Raw genomic sequence first — 13,033 nt, forward strand, 5'->3', positions numbered from 1 at the left:
GCTGCTCCTCTCTCTCTTGGCCCACCTCAGTACCCTCTCCCGGTCACTGAATCGCTGGAACCGAACCAGCACCGCCCTCGGGGGTTCGTTTGCTCTTGGCTTCCTGGCCATTACTCTGTAGGCCTCCTCCAATTCCAGGGGCGAAGGGACGGCCCCTGCCCCCATCAGTGAGCCCAGCATTTCTGCCACATACCCCTGGAGGTCCGACCCCTCCAGCCCTTCTGCCAGGCCCAGGATCCTCAGGTTTTTCCGCCTCATGCGGGTATCCATCTCCTCCAATCGGTTTTGCCATCTCAGGTGGAGTGCCTCGTGCACCTCCACCTTTCCCACAAGGACCGTGGCCTCCTCCTCCCTCACAGTCATCTCCTGCTGCAGCTCCCGAATTGACGCCTCTTGGGTCGCCTGTGCCCCCATCAGCCTGGTGGTCGTCGCGTTCATCGACTCCAGCAGCTCCACTTTCAGCTCCGTGAAGAAGCACAGGAGAACGGCCTGCTGCTCCTCCGCCCATTTCCTCCAGTCCTCGGGTGCGCCGCCGGCCGCCATTTTGGATTTCTTCCCCCGCTTTTTTCGGGGAGCTGCTGCCGCTTTTTTTCCTGCCCCACTTCGGGTGACGACCATAAATTTGACGGGGTTCTCCTCTGGGAACCTTCCCCCACCGGGAATTGCCGTTCCAGCGCCGTTAGGGGCCCTCCAATCGGCCCGAAAACACCTTCCTAACAGGAGCAGCCAAACGTGCGACTTAGCTGGTCATAGCCGCAACCAGAAGTCCTCCTCCTCATTCTTGCTGGCGTTGATCTTCGAGCCTTCCACCTCCTTGGGGGGAGTGGAGCTCCCCCGGGCCGTGTCCCGGCCGCCAGCTGTTGCTGCCTCGCGTTCTGCTGCTCTCTGTTTCTGCCTCGCGCGTGGGGGGAGGGGCGAGAGGAGCCCGCGCTTAGTGCTTTTTGGCGGGAGAGATCGGGACCTCCAATAGGGGATGGGCTACGGGGCTTAAAGGGGCATGGTGGGACACAACCAGGCCAATGGTTTATTTCCCCCCCATCCAATTGTACTAACATACATCCCCGATCTTTGTCATTTGTATGCCTATCACAGACCAGTGTCAATAAGAGTCTTGTTTTCCGTTCCAGTCCAATTACCGTGAACCATAGCCATAGCCGCTCAGGAAGGTAACACAATAGCTTTCCGTGTGTTCCACTACCTCCAAAGCATTTTACTTCCTTGGGATAGCAGCACCGTATAAGCTTCCTCATGTCCCTTAGAAACAGCACACAACTCAGTTCATCAGTAACCAAACAGATCTTTTGTCCATCACTGGCTGTTACGTGTCCCATTTTTCCATCGTCCAAATTGTTTTCCATTTCTGATTGGAATGGGGTAATTATATCATGTACCACCCACTGATCCCCTTGTTTTATTAATTTAAAATGTTCAATTGATCCTGCTTGTATTCCTAACTTCCCCATTAATGTCTAACATTGTCGTGAATCATGTAAGTCTGCCAACCTCTGGTTTACATGAGAGAATATCTTTCTGACAAATTTCCTTCAAATCCCTTTCATCTGTCATCATTTCCCTTACAACATTAAAGTGTATACTTTCCATTACAGCATTTGCAAAACCACATTGAACCATCTTCTTTTTTCAAACAAATTCTCCCTTTTGTTAAATACATAGTAAAAATTTTAAGTCTTATCTTAACACATTACTCATTATCTAACCACACAAATAGACTGTGTGTTAGAACTTTACATATTTTCAACTGTTAACAAAATTTAATATCAATATCAAAACATTCCTTCTTGGCTTTGGGAACAATAATTATTACATACTAAATATGGCATATAAACAACATCAATATTATTTGTAATGTACTATATAGTTAAATCAAGAAAACACACTAAACTACCCCTCTATTAAAACATTCACACAGGTTTGAAATGCGGATCAAGTTCTTTAACGACACACATACCCCCCTTATCATATATATATAACAGTCCCTATCAATTTACATGAATTTTTTTTTTAAATAACGATTACAGCTCTTCAATGCAATATTGTTTTGCTGCATTGGTGACAATTTTCCCGCCGTGGTATCAAGCTACAAAAATTCTTAAACTATTGTCATTTATCATATTGGGGTTCCTCGTCAGTCGCTGCTATCTGCCGAGACCCTTAATAATTCCACCGCGTAGTACATACTCCATGGAGACCACAGATCACCCATCAGCTAATGTCCAGTTAGAGATGTCTGACCGGAGGTTTCACTGTCCAGTTATAATTTGATATTTTGATTTGTTTCTAACCCGTAAAGTTTTCCTCCGGGTTCTGTCATTTAATTCCCTCAAATATGTAGCCAATTGTATCATTAGTTTCCCCCCCAATCCTGTCTAAAAGATTCCTCTCTGGAGTGTAGTTCTCTTCCTTCTTGTGAACTGGTTCGTTATTTATTTTTTCCATCTGAAAATCAAATGAACAGATCAAGGGTGGAGAGGGCCCTATTCTTTAATTTGTACTTTCTATTTTCATTTGGATTATCCCAGAAGTGCCCTCTCCAGGACTTCCGGATTTCTTTTGCCACCATTTCTTTTTGAACTGGTTTATTTTCCTTATCATTGATGTACATCATACAATTAAGGCCTGTTAAGCCTCCTCCTTCTGTCATTGCACCCCTGAGTGAGAAATTGTGATACAATTTATTTTGCTCCAGATACCATGCTTCTCTAATTCAATTGTATGTGTACCCAGAATCTGAACAATCTTGTCTTTACATTTTACAGCTTCACAGATTATTTTCCCTGCAGTCTCAGTGGGTAGCTTCACCCAAATTTCCTCTGTATTATCAAGCACCCGAGGGCCCGGGTCCAGTTTCATGTGCACCACTTTAGACATTACCCTAAACACCTCCTTCCAGTAATCCTCCAGCTTTGGACAGGACCAAAACATATGAACATGGTTTGCGGGGCCTCCTCCCCAATGTTCACACACATCTTCTATCCCCTCAAAGAGCCAGCTCATCCTTGCCCTTATAAGGTGTGCTTATACTCCACCTTCAGCTGTCTCAGCCCCAACCTCGCACACGAGGTGGAGGCTTTAACCCTCCAGAGCATGTTAAATTTAACTTTATGAGAACTATTTATTCTCCTCTTTTTAGAGAAAAATTGCTAGGGCTCCTCAATGCCACACTCAGTGAAATGCTGCTTTGATGTCAAGGATAGTCATCACACCTCACCTATTCTCTCCATTTTAATTGTTGCCATCCATTTAGGCTTAATAGTTCTATCCACAGTTTTTACAAGATCACACCGAAAAAAGAAACAGACTGGAGATATTGTTTAAATATCAATTTGTTTATTCCACAACAAATTTAGATGAGGCAGGTAGTGCTAATAAAATCGCATACACAAGTTGAGAAGTTTTGTACTAGGGCCCAATATATTATTGGGAAGTACTGGAACAGTGATGAAAATGTCTGAAACAATTGTCTAATTATAGCCCTTAATATTACAAATCAATGCATCAGTTAGTGCAGAGCACCATTTTTTTCTTCTAGAAAATACAAGATTATATTTAATATTGCACACCATCAAATTAGGTTCATCTACAGTATTAGAAAAATATTAGAAATCATACAAATATTTATAGTACTCAGCTTTGGTCAAGTCAGCAGACAAGATCTTGATCATCCTTCTGGTGGTTTTCTTCATGCTGTTTGCAGCCTCAATTGCTTTGTCCAGACTTGTACTTAAATGTGAAATCTGTGTTTAGAAAATATTCCCAGTTAAGTGGCAGAAACACAAATAAATAGTTTGAAATAATCATATTTCAAAATTTAGGTACACATTCACAAATCAATACTCAATAAATGGTTTCTCTAATTCCTGATTCTGTTCACATACTTTGGAAAAGCTTCTGCATGATATCACCAACTATTTTTGAAAAATAATTATCATACTTTAAAATATAACTTGTCTTTTAGAGTCATCTTCATTCTTCAAGTCATCAAAATAGACCGGTGAAGGTATAATCCCTTTTAAGACATCTTTGACATCAAGATGGCACTGGTTTTATACACATATTGGTCCTTTGAAATAGCAGGACAAATCAAGTTTCCTTAAATATAACAAAAATGTAGAAGTTTATTTGGTATGTGATAGATACTTTGAAGAATAAAGATAGGTAGCCTACTTCCTCACTAGTTACCTGGATTGGCAGGTAAGGGTCTCACCATGTGGGGAGCATAACAAGGTTTGCATTCGGACTCCCTGGTAGAAGGGGGGCCCCTCATTCAAAGGTACATAGTGTCTGACCGAGGGACCCAGCATTGGGAAAGGGTGTTCACTGTGAGCCAACCCCCGTGCTTGCAGCCAACCCTCTTCCACCCTGCCTTGCCTTCCCATGACCCTTTCCATCATCACTCATCTGTCCTGGGTCCCTCTATGATCCAAGCCCTTTGGTGGGTGCCATGCCATCAGAAGCTACTGCCTACAGTAGCGCTGCTGAGTACAGAACAGCTGTCAGCTGCTAAATGGCCATCGGCTCTCAGTGGGCAGGACATCACCCCTTGGGTTGTTGATCCTGGGTAAGATCTGTGGCTGACCTGCCAAGTGCCTGAGCGACACAGATGTGGGCCATATCTTGCATTCCATTCTAGTTCAGTAGGGTGCTTACCTGTGGATTACAGGTGCTTTTATTAACCTTGCTTCTTAGGAACGACTTTGTACGATAAAATTGGTTTGGTAGACACGGTGATTCTATTTTGTCTATTTCATATGTAGGTGAATAGTAAATCCTGGAGGCACTAGATATTAGTGGATACTCAATGGCATCATACCTATAAAAAACAAAGATTCCAGTTGTAAGGTTTATAAAAGTCGGGGAGAAAGGTTTGTTCACGGAGGAAAATAAATTTTGAAATGAGATGAAGGAATATAATTGACCAATTAAAATGCAAATTTTGTTAATTCGGCAATTTACATTTGACTTTTCAATTAGGAATGCAGTGATGAAAATATCATATTGTTTGTGCACCATCCAATAACACTCACCTTAATGGTGAAATGGATGCTAACATTTCAGTACATTTATTCACTGCAGCAGCTGAAATTCCATTGTTGGAAGTGAGTCCATGCCTACGTCCTGGTGATCTTTCAGAGATTTCTGTGTAGTGAAGAATAAATTTAATAGAATGAGTAGTTGGTATCTCCAGGTTATCTTTTTGAATAATCCTAGTATTATTCAATAGAATATTCCAGTAGAATAAAATAGTTCTAACTTGAATTTGTCTGAACATAAATTAACTGCTGATTATTCATTAATTCATTGAGTGGTTTGTCCTGTTGGAGGTGGGAATCAGAAGGCAGGTTCCATCTCCAACATGCCCTGAAACATGATTTTCACAGGGTTAGATCCCTAATGGTTTTAGAGACAGGTCTGCTGACCAATTGATGCTGAGGGGGAATGGAAATAGAGGTAGGACAACAGTGGGGTTGGCCACGTTTTGTGTGTGGAGTTAAAATATGAGAGAATCTTTATCCTTAAATTGGCTAGGCCAAAAGGAGAGCTGGAACGTGGGACAGAGAAGGAAAAAGTTGGTTAGTAAATTTTATTACTGCTTAGTAGTTCTTTGTTCAAGCTTCCACTTTTTTGCACTAAATAAAACCGTTGCAACATTGCTGCCCTTGCTCCCACTAGGTTCCAGTCTGTCAGAGAACCCCTAATGGCTCCTGTCTCCATAAAAATCTCAGGAGGTCAGAAGGTGAGCTGTTAATGAGTTCCCTAATGAGTTCAAGCCATCCAACTGACACTTTTCCGCTTTCTTCCTGTTCTTGAGAAAATCTTCAGAGTTGGGGGCAAAGATGTCACACCACTGGAGCCATTTTTTTCCAATGCATGTGTTCCATCCCAATTTGGGGTGGGAAAATCTGGTCCCTTATTTTTATTGTTTCTCACGGACAAAATTGTACACCACATTATTCATGGTTCTATAGAATGGCTTTAGTAGCACAAACACAGGGAACTGGACAAACATTAATGTAAATCAACTTTAAAAATTTACTTAGTTTCACGGACCATATCGGTTTGTGGATTTGTAATCATCATTCCCGCTGCAGTGCAAATATTCTAAGTATCAAAATTGTTATATTTAAGAACATGTTGGGTTATATATTTATCTGAGCCATCATTTAATTGAACCCATCAGACTGCAGCATTATTGTCCAATTATATTTATATCTGACATTTTGGTTTAGAATTAGAATTAGAATTAGAACAGTACAGCACAGAACAGGCCCTTCGGCCCTCAATGTTGTGCCGAGCAATGATCACCCTACTCAAACCCACGTATCCACCCTATACCAGTAACCCAACAACCCCCATTAACATTATTTTTTAGGACACTAAGGGCAATTTATCATGGCCAATCCACTTAACCCGCACATCTTTGGACTGTGGGAGGAAACCGGAGCACCCGGAGGAAACCCACGCACACACGGGGAGGACATGCAGACTCCGCACAGACAGTGTCCCAGCCGGGAATCGAACCTGGGACCCTGGAGCTGTGAAGCATTGATGCTAACCACCATGCTACCATGCTGGTTTGTTTCTCAATTACATTGATGTTAAAATTTTCACAATTGTGAATTAATATTTTGATATAGAAAGCTTTTTGAACATAGCTGAATAAAAAAGGCTTCATTGTCAATGATGGAATTTGAAAATACTGGACTTACACAGCATCCATAAACAGAAAATCCCTTGTTTAGAACTAAAACATGTTAAGTCCCTAAAGAGAGACAAATGCCCCTGAAGCGTACTATATTGGGAAGGTTGATGGCAGCCATCATTTTTAGTTATTTCTGCTTTAATTACATTTCGAGTAGTTGCACTTTTAAAAAAAATTAGATAATTGATTTAATCAAGTTCAGGGAAATGCACCTTCATGGGGAAAATCATTTTCAAAACTGGTCTATTTTAAAAATGTGTAGTGCAGAAGCAGGCCATTCGGGCCATCGTGGCCGCACCAGCCCTGAGAAGGGTGCACACTACCTAAGTCCAAACCTGCAAACTTTGCTTCCAAGTACAAGACCCTCACCCTCACCAGCCCTGTTTCTCTCTCTCTACTTCCCATACATCCCATCCATCTCCCCAGCTTAAACATATGGGCCAGGATTCTCCAAAATCCTGGCAAAGTCTTGACGTCGGCGTAAACTGCAGAGTGTTTCACGCCGGCGTCAACGGGCCTCTTGGCCCAGCAATTCAGTGGCCCGCAGGGAGCCAACATGACGCCAGAGTGTTCCACACAGCTCTGGCACAGATATGCGGCCATGCACTGCGGTGCGGGGGACCGCTTCCGCGCCAGCGCATGCGCGTGGTGGCTGATTCCGCACTGCGCAACATGGTGTAGCGGCACAGGGGCCGGCGCGGAAGAAGGTAAACCTCCCCCAGATCACGTTGCCCCACCAATGGGTAGCCCCCTATCGCAGGTTAGGCCGTCGTGGAGGCCCCCCGGAGTCTGATCTCCCTCCCCCCCCCCCCCCCCCCACCAGGACGGCTACCGCGGGCGCGGGTCCAAGCTCCCGCTGGATGGTACCATATGTGAACCACGCCGGCGGAACAAGGCCGGTCGAGCACGGAGAATCGCTGCGGGGGCCTCTTTCAATGGCCCCTGACTGGCACCGCGACGACCGCATGCGCGCGACTGGCGACGATTCTCCGGTCACCAGAGAATTGCGTCCCAGCGTCAGAGCGATGTGGCGGGAATTTTCGCCGTCAACACCGATTCTCCGTCCTGGCGCGGGCTCAGAGAATACCGCCCATGGTTCCCACACAGCGGTGTCAACATTGGGATCCCCTCCAACTGTGTCTCTGCAGCTGATTTCACGCCCTGACTGTCGACTTTGCCACTGGGCTCCCCATACACTTCCCTGGAACACGTGGCACCATAGCCCTACAGGACTCCTCCATCTTGACCCACACACTCCTCCCCCAACCATTGCTTCACCTTCTCCACATTTGCCGCCAGTAATAGTACAACAGGATCGGAAGCACCAATCCCCCTTTCTGCCTCTGTAGCAGGGCCCCCTTTACCCTCAGCACCTTCCCTGCCCATATAAACTCCGAAAACACTGTTTCCAATTTCCAGAAGAAGGCGGTAGGAAGAAAGATCAGGAGGATCTGAAAAACAAGCAGGATCCTTGGCAGCACAGTCATCTTTACCACCTGCAGCCTCCTTGCCAGTGCCAGGTGTATTGTATCCCATCTCTTAAAATCCTCCCTAATCTCCTCCTCCAACATTGTCAAATTCCACCTGTGCATCGTAGCCCATTCCCTCATCACCTGAACCCCCAAATACCTGAACCTTTCCCTAGCTACCTTGAATGGCAACACCCCAAGTTGGCCGCCCGCTCTGCAGCATTCACTGAAACACCTCCCTGTTCCCAACATTTAACTTATACCCAGAGAAGGCCCCAAATCTCTAATATTCCCATGAACCTACCCATACTCTCCAGAGGGTCCGACACAAACAACAGCAGGCTGTCCAAGTACAATTAACCCGGTGCTGGGTCAGTGCAGACCGGATTGGCTGAAATGTCCTCCTGTAGGGATTCTATGAAAGACCTGAAGCCATGGCAATCAGTGGAAGAACCATAGATATTAGTGGTCGAGAAGAAAGCTGCTTGGCCAATTGTGCCCATGCCACCTCTTTACGAGAGTAATCCAAAACTGTCTCGATTTTCCCATCGTGCTATATTTTCCTCTTCTCCTCTTTAAAGATGCACTGGTCTTTGTATTAACTATTCCCTGTGGGGAGACTTCCGGTGTGCACCATGGAGTGAGTGATCACACAGAGGCAGCTCCTGCCCAAGTTTACAGAAAAGAGCTCTTTTTTGGGCGGCACGGGTTGGAATTTTGATGAAAAGGCGTAGGTGAATGTTCGAGGAGTACTTTCCCCCAGGAATAGTATGTTTCTTGGTTATCAGACCCTCAGAAACAGTGCAAGATTTGGCTGAAGCAGCAGCAGACAAAAGCCTCTGCAAGCATGCAGGAGGGGGAAGGGCCAGCTTAGAGGCCTCAAGCTGACTTGAGGGCCTTTATGAAAGCTGAATTCTAGCAGCAGAGGGAAGAACTGTGAAAAGATCTCACCAAGGCCATTGAAGAAGCGGGGACGGACTTCCGGTAGCGGTGATGCGGAGCTAAGCCGCACGTTCAGTGGCTCCCCCTATTTTCGGACTTTGGGGCTCTTTTAAGGGCTTGTAGTGGTGCTGTTTGGACTTTTCCCCGTGTGGGAACACTCCTTCTCAGATTCTCCACTGGTGGATGGCCTGGACTAGGAGTGGAGCGGTCAGAAAATCGGCTTTGGAAACTTCCGGTTGCGGCTATGCGGAGCTAAGCCGCACCGCAGCTCCCGCTACTTAAGGACTTTTGGGCCGATTTGAGGGCCCCAAACGGCGCTGTCTCGACGAATCCCGGTGGGGGAAGGTGTCTAGAGGAGCATTTCCCATAATTTATGGTGCTCACCCGGAGTGGGGCAAAGGAAAAAGCTGCAGCAGCTCCCCAAGAAAAGCGGGGGAAGAAGGACAAAATGGCGGCCAGCGGAACACCCGAGGACTGGTGGAAGTGGGCGCAGGAGCAGCAAGACTCTCTTCTGCGCTGTTTTGCGGAGCTGAAGGCTGAGTTGCTGGACTCCCTGAATGCGACTACCAACAAGCTGCTTGGGACCCAGGCGGCCCAGGAGGTGTCCATTCGAGAGTTGCAGCAGCAGGCCGCTGAGCGGGAGGAGGAGGCCGTGGTCCTCGTGGGGAAAGTGGAGTTGCACGAGGCACTTCACAAAAAGTGGCAAGACCGCTTGGAGGAGCTGGACGTTCGCACGAGGCGAAAGAATTTGAGGATCCTGGGCCTGGCGGAGGGGCTGGAGGGGTCGGATCTCCCGTCGTACGTGACCACGGTGTTGAGCTCGTTGATGGGAGCGGGATCCTTCCATTTTCCCCTGGAGCTTGAGGGAGCTCACAGAGTGCTGGCCAGGAGGCCTAAGGCAAATGAACCCCCGCGGGCGGTGCTGGTGCGGTTCCATCGATTTAGTGACCGGCAGTGTGTGCTGCGCTGGGCCAAGAAAGAGAGGAGCAGCAAGTGGGAGAATTCGGTAGTGCGAATCTACCAGGACTGGAGTGCGGAGGTGGCAAAGCGGCGGTCCGGGTTCAACCGGACGAAGGCAGTGCTGCATGCCAAGCAGGTCAGATTTGGGAATGCTGCAGCCTGCGCGTCTGTGGGTGACATATAAGGACCGGCACCACTACTTCGAGTCCCCGGAGGAGGCGTGGTCCTTTGTACAGGCGGAGAAGCTGGACTCGAACTAGGGTCTGGGGACACACTATGGCCGTTGCTGTTTTCGCTGTTGCTGTTCTTCAATTTTGACACGTGTTTTTTTCATGCTGGTTTTCTTTTTGCTCTGTTTCCGGGTGGGTTTGTCTGTTGGGTATGGGTGTGGGGCATGTGGGGAACATTGCGGGTATGTGCTTTATATGTTCTCTTCTGTACGTGGCTGGGGGTTGGGGTGAAACTGGATTTTGGGGAGCTGCGCCAGAAGGGTGGGGTGTGGCAGTGTGAAAGTGCGGGCTTTCCTCTGGTTTCCCGCGCTGTGGGGCAGGGGGGGCGGAGCTGGTGGTGGGGGCGTGGCCTCTACTGGTTTTCTTTCCCGCGCTGAAGCGGTGCCAAGGAGGTGTGGCAAGAGGGGGATGACCCCATGCCGGGAGGGGATGGGTTTTGGTGGGAGCTGCCGGGTCAGCAGAAGTCAGCTGACTCACGGAAGTACCATGGAGGGTGCGTCGCGGCTAGGAGGGGTCCTAGCCTGGGGGGGGTGGGGGGGGGGGGATACCGGGTTGCTGCTGGAATGGCCAGGAAGGAGCTGGTGTGGGCCGGGGGGGTAGAGGAGAGGCGTTATCGCCATGGGGAACGGGTCAGGCGGGGCGAGCTGGCCTGGGGCGAGCAGTCGATAAGCTATGGCTAGCCGGCGGGGAGGGGGGCGGGTTGCCCTCTGATCCGGCTGATTACCTGGAACGTGAGGGGGCTGAATGGGCCGGTTAAGAGAACTAGGGTATTTTCTCATCTGAAGGGGCTGAAGGCGGACGTGGCTATGCTCCAGGAGACCCACTTGAAGGTGGCGGACCAAGTTCGTCTGAGGAAGGGGTGGGTGGGGCAGGTTTTTCACTCAGGATTGGACGCGAAGAACCAGGGGTTGGCGATTCTGGTGGGGAAGAGGGTGGCGTTCGAGGCGGCTGAGGTGTTGGACAAGGAGGGTAGATATATTATGGTGAAGAGTAGACTGCAGGGAGAGAAGGTGGTGCTGGTTAATGTATATACCCCGAATTGGGATGATGCCGGCTTCATGAGGCGCTTGTGGGGCCGCATTCCGGACCTGGAGGCAGGGGGCCTGATCATGGGGGGCGACTTTAACACAGTGCTGGATCCCCCACTGGACCGGTCCAGTTCAAGGACGGGTAGGAGACCGGCGGCGGCCAAAGTGCTGAGGGGGTTTATGGACCAGATGGGAGGGGTGGATCCCTGGAGGTTTGGGAGGCCAAGAGCGCGGGAGTATTCCTTTTTCTCCCATGTCCATAGGGTCTATTCCCGAATAGAATTTTTCGTCCTGAGCAGGGGATTGATCCCGAAGGTGCAGGATGCCGAGTATTCGGCCATAGCGGTTTCAGACCATGCTCCGCACTGGGTTGATCTTGAGATGGGGGAGGCGCGGGACCAGCGCCCGCTCTGGCGCCTAGATGTGGGGATGCTGGCTGATGAGGAGGTGTGTAAGAGGGTCCGGGGAAGTATTGAGGGGTATCTTGATACCAACGACACGGGGGAGGTCCGGGTGGGGATGGTCTGGGAGGCTCTGAAAGCAGTGATCCGGGGGGAGCTGATCTCCATCCGGGCCCATAGGGAAAGGAGGGAGAGGAAGCAGGGCCGGCTCAAGGCACCGGCAACTCGGGCAGTCGCCCGGGGCGCCATGTGCTGGGGGGCGCCAGAGACTCGGGTCCCGCGCATGCGCAGTTGGGCCGGTGCCAACCAGCGCATGCGCGGTGGCCGCCCTCCCCCGAGGCCCCCCCCCCCCGGTCCGCCCCCCCACTCGGTCCGCTCGGTCCGCTCGGTCCGCTCCCCCCGCCCCGGTCCTCCCCCACCGCCCCCTTCCAGTCGAAATGTACCGGTCGGAACCTCCGATGGGGAGAGGGAGGATGGAGAGCTTCATGAACAGGCTATGATTCCCAAGGGTTCAAGAGGAGCTGGTAGAGGGGCCGGGGACGCTGATAGAGTTGGAGGAGCTAGTCAGGGGGATTGGAAAAATGCAGTCAGGTAAGGCGCCGGGGCCGGACGGGTTCCCGGTGGAATTTTTGTAAAAAGTATGCGGATCTGGTGGGACCCCTGTTGGTGTGAGCCTTCAATGAGGCATGGGAGGGGGGGGGCTTTGCCCCCGACGATGTCGCGGGCACTGATCTCTCTGATCCTGAAGCAGGATAAGGACCCCTTGCAGTGTGGATCATACAGGCCTATCTCGCTCCTCAATGTTGACGCTAAGTTGCTGGCGAAGATCCTGGCCACCAGGATAGAGGATTGTGTGCCAGGGGTGATACACGAGGATCAGACAGGATTTGTCAAGGGACGGTAGCGCAACACGAATGTGCGGAGACTGCTAAATATTATTATGATGCCGGCAGTAGAGGGGGAGGTGGAGATAGTGGTGGCGCTGGATGCGGAGAAAGCGTTTGATAGAGTTGAGTGGGGGTACCTGTGGGAGGTGCTGGAGCGGTTCGGATTCGGGGAGGGATTCATCAAATGGGTGAGGCTGCTCTACGTGGCTCCGATGGCAAGTGTAGTTACCAATGGAAGGAGATCGGAGTACTTTAGGCTCTACCGTGGGACCAGGCAGGGGTGCCCCCTGTCCCCCTTGCTCTTTGCACTGGCGATTGAACCTTTGGCTATGGTGTTGAGGGAGTCAGGGAGATGGAGGGGTCTGGTGCGGGGTGGGGAGGAACATCGTGTATCG

At 49.4% G+C, this 13,033-nt stretch overlaps 1 protein-coding gene across 8 annotated transcripts in view; it reads right to left on the reverse strand.

Annotated features, from left to right (window-relative positions):
* Window positions 1–3,009: 3,009 nt before the first annotated feature.
* Window positions 3,010–13,033, reverse strand: part of LOC119964797 — a 141,022-nt gene continuing 130,998 nt past the window's right edge. For 3 of the 8 annotated variants that reach the window (XM_038794798.1, XM_038794797.1, XM_038794793.1), the window contains 3 exons: window positions 5,046–5,157; window positions 4,669–4,831; window positions 3,013–3,755 (listed from right to left, as the gene is read on the reverse strand). In XM_038794798.1, coding sequence (XP_038650726.1) covers window positions 3,618–3,755; window positions 4,669–4,831; window positions 5,046–5,157 — 413 coding nt within the window. In that variant the 3' untranslated portion in view covers window positions 3,013–3,617. Of the gene's footprint in view, window positions 3,756–4,668; window positions 4,832–5,045; window positions 5,158–13,033 lie in introns of those variants that run through there. The other 5 variants (XM_038794795.1, XM_038794794.1, XR_005460365.1 and 2 more) reach the window with 3 other exon arrangements.

Source organism: Scyliorhinus canicula, chromosome 4, assembly GCF_902713615.1.
Source record: "Scyliorhinus canicula chromosome 4, sScyCan1.1, whole genome shotgun sequence".
Classification (NCBI taxonomy): domain Eukaryota; kingdom Metazoa; phylum Chordata; class Chondrichthyes; order Carcharhiniformes; family Scyliorhinidae; genus Scyliorhinus; species Scyliorhinus canicula.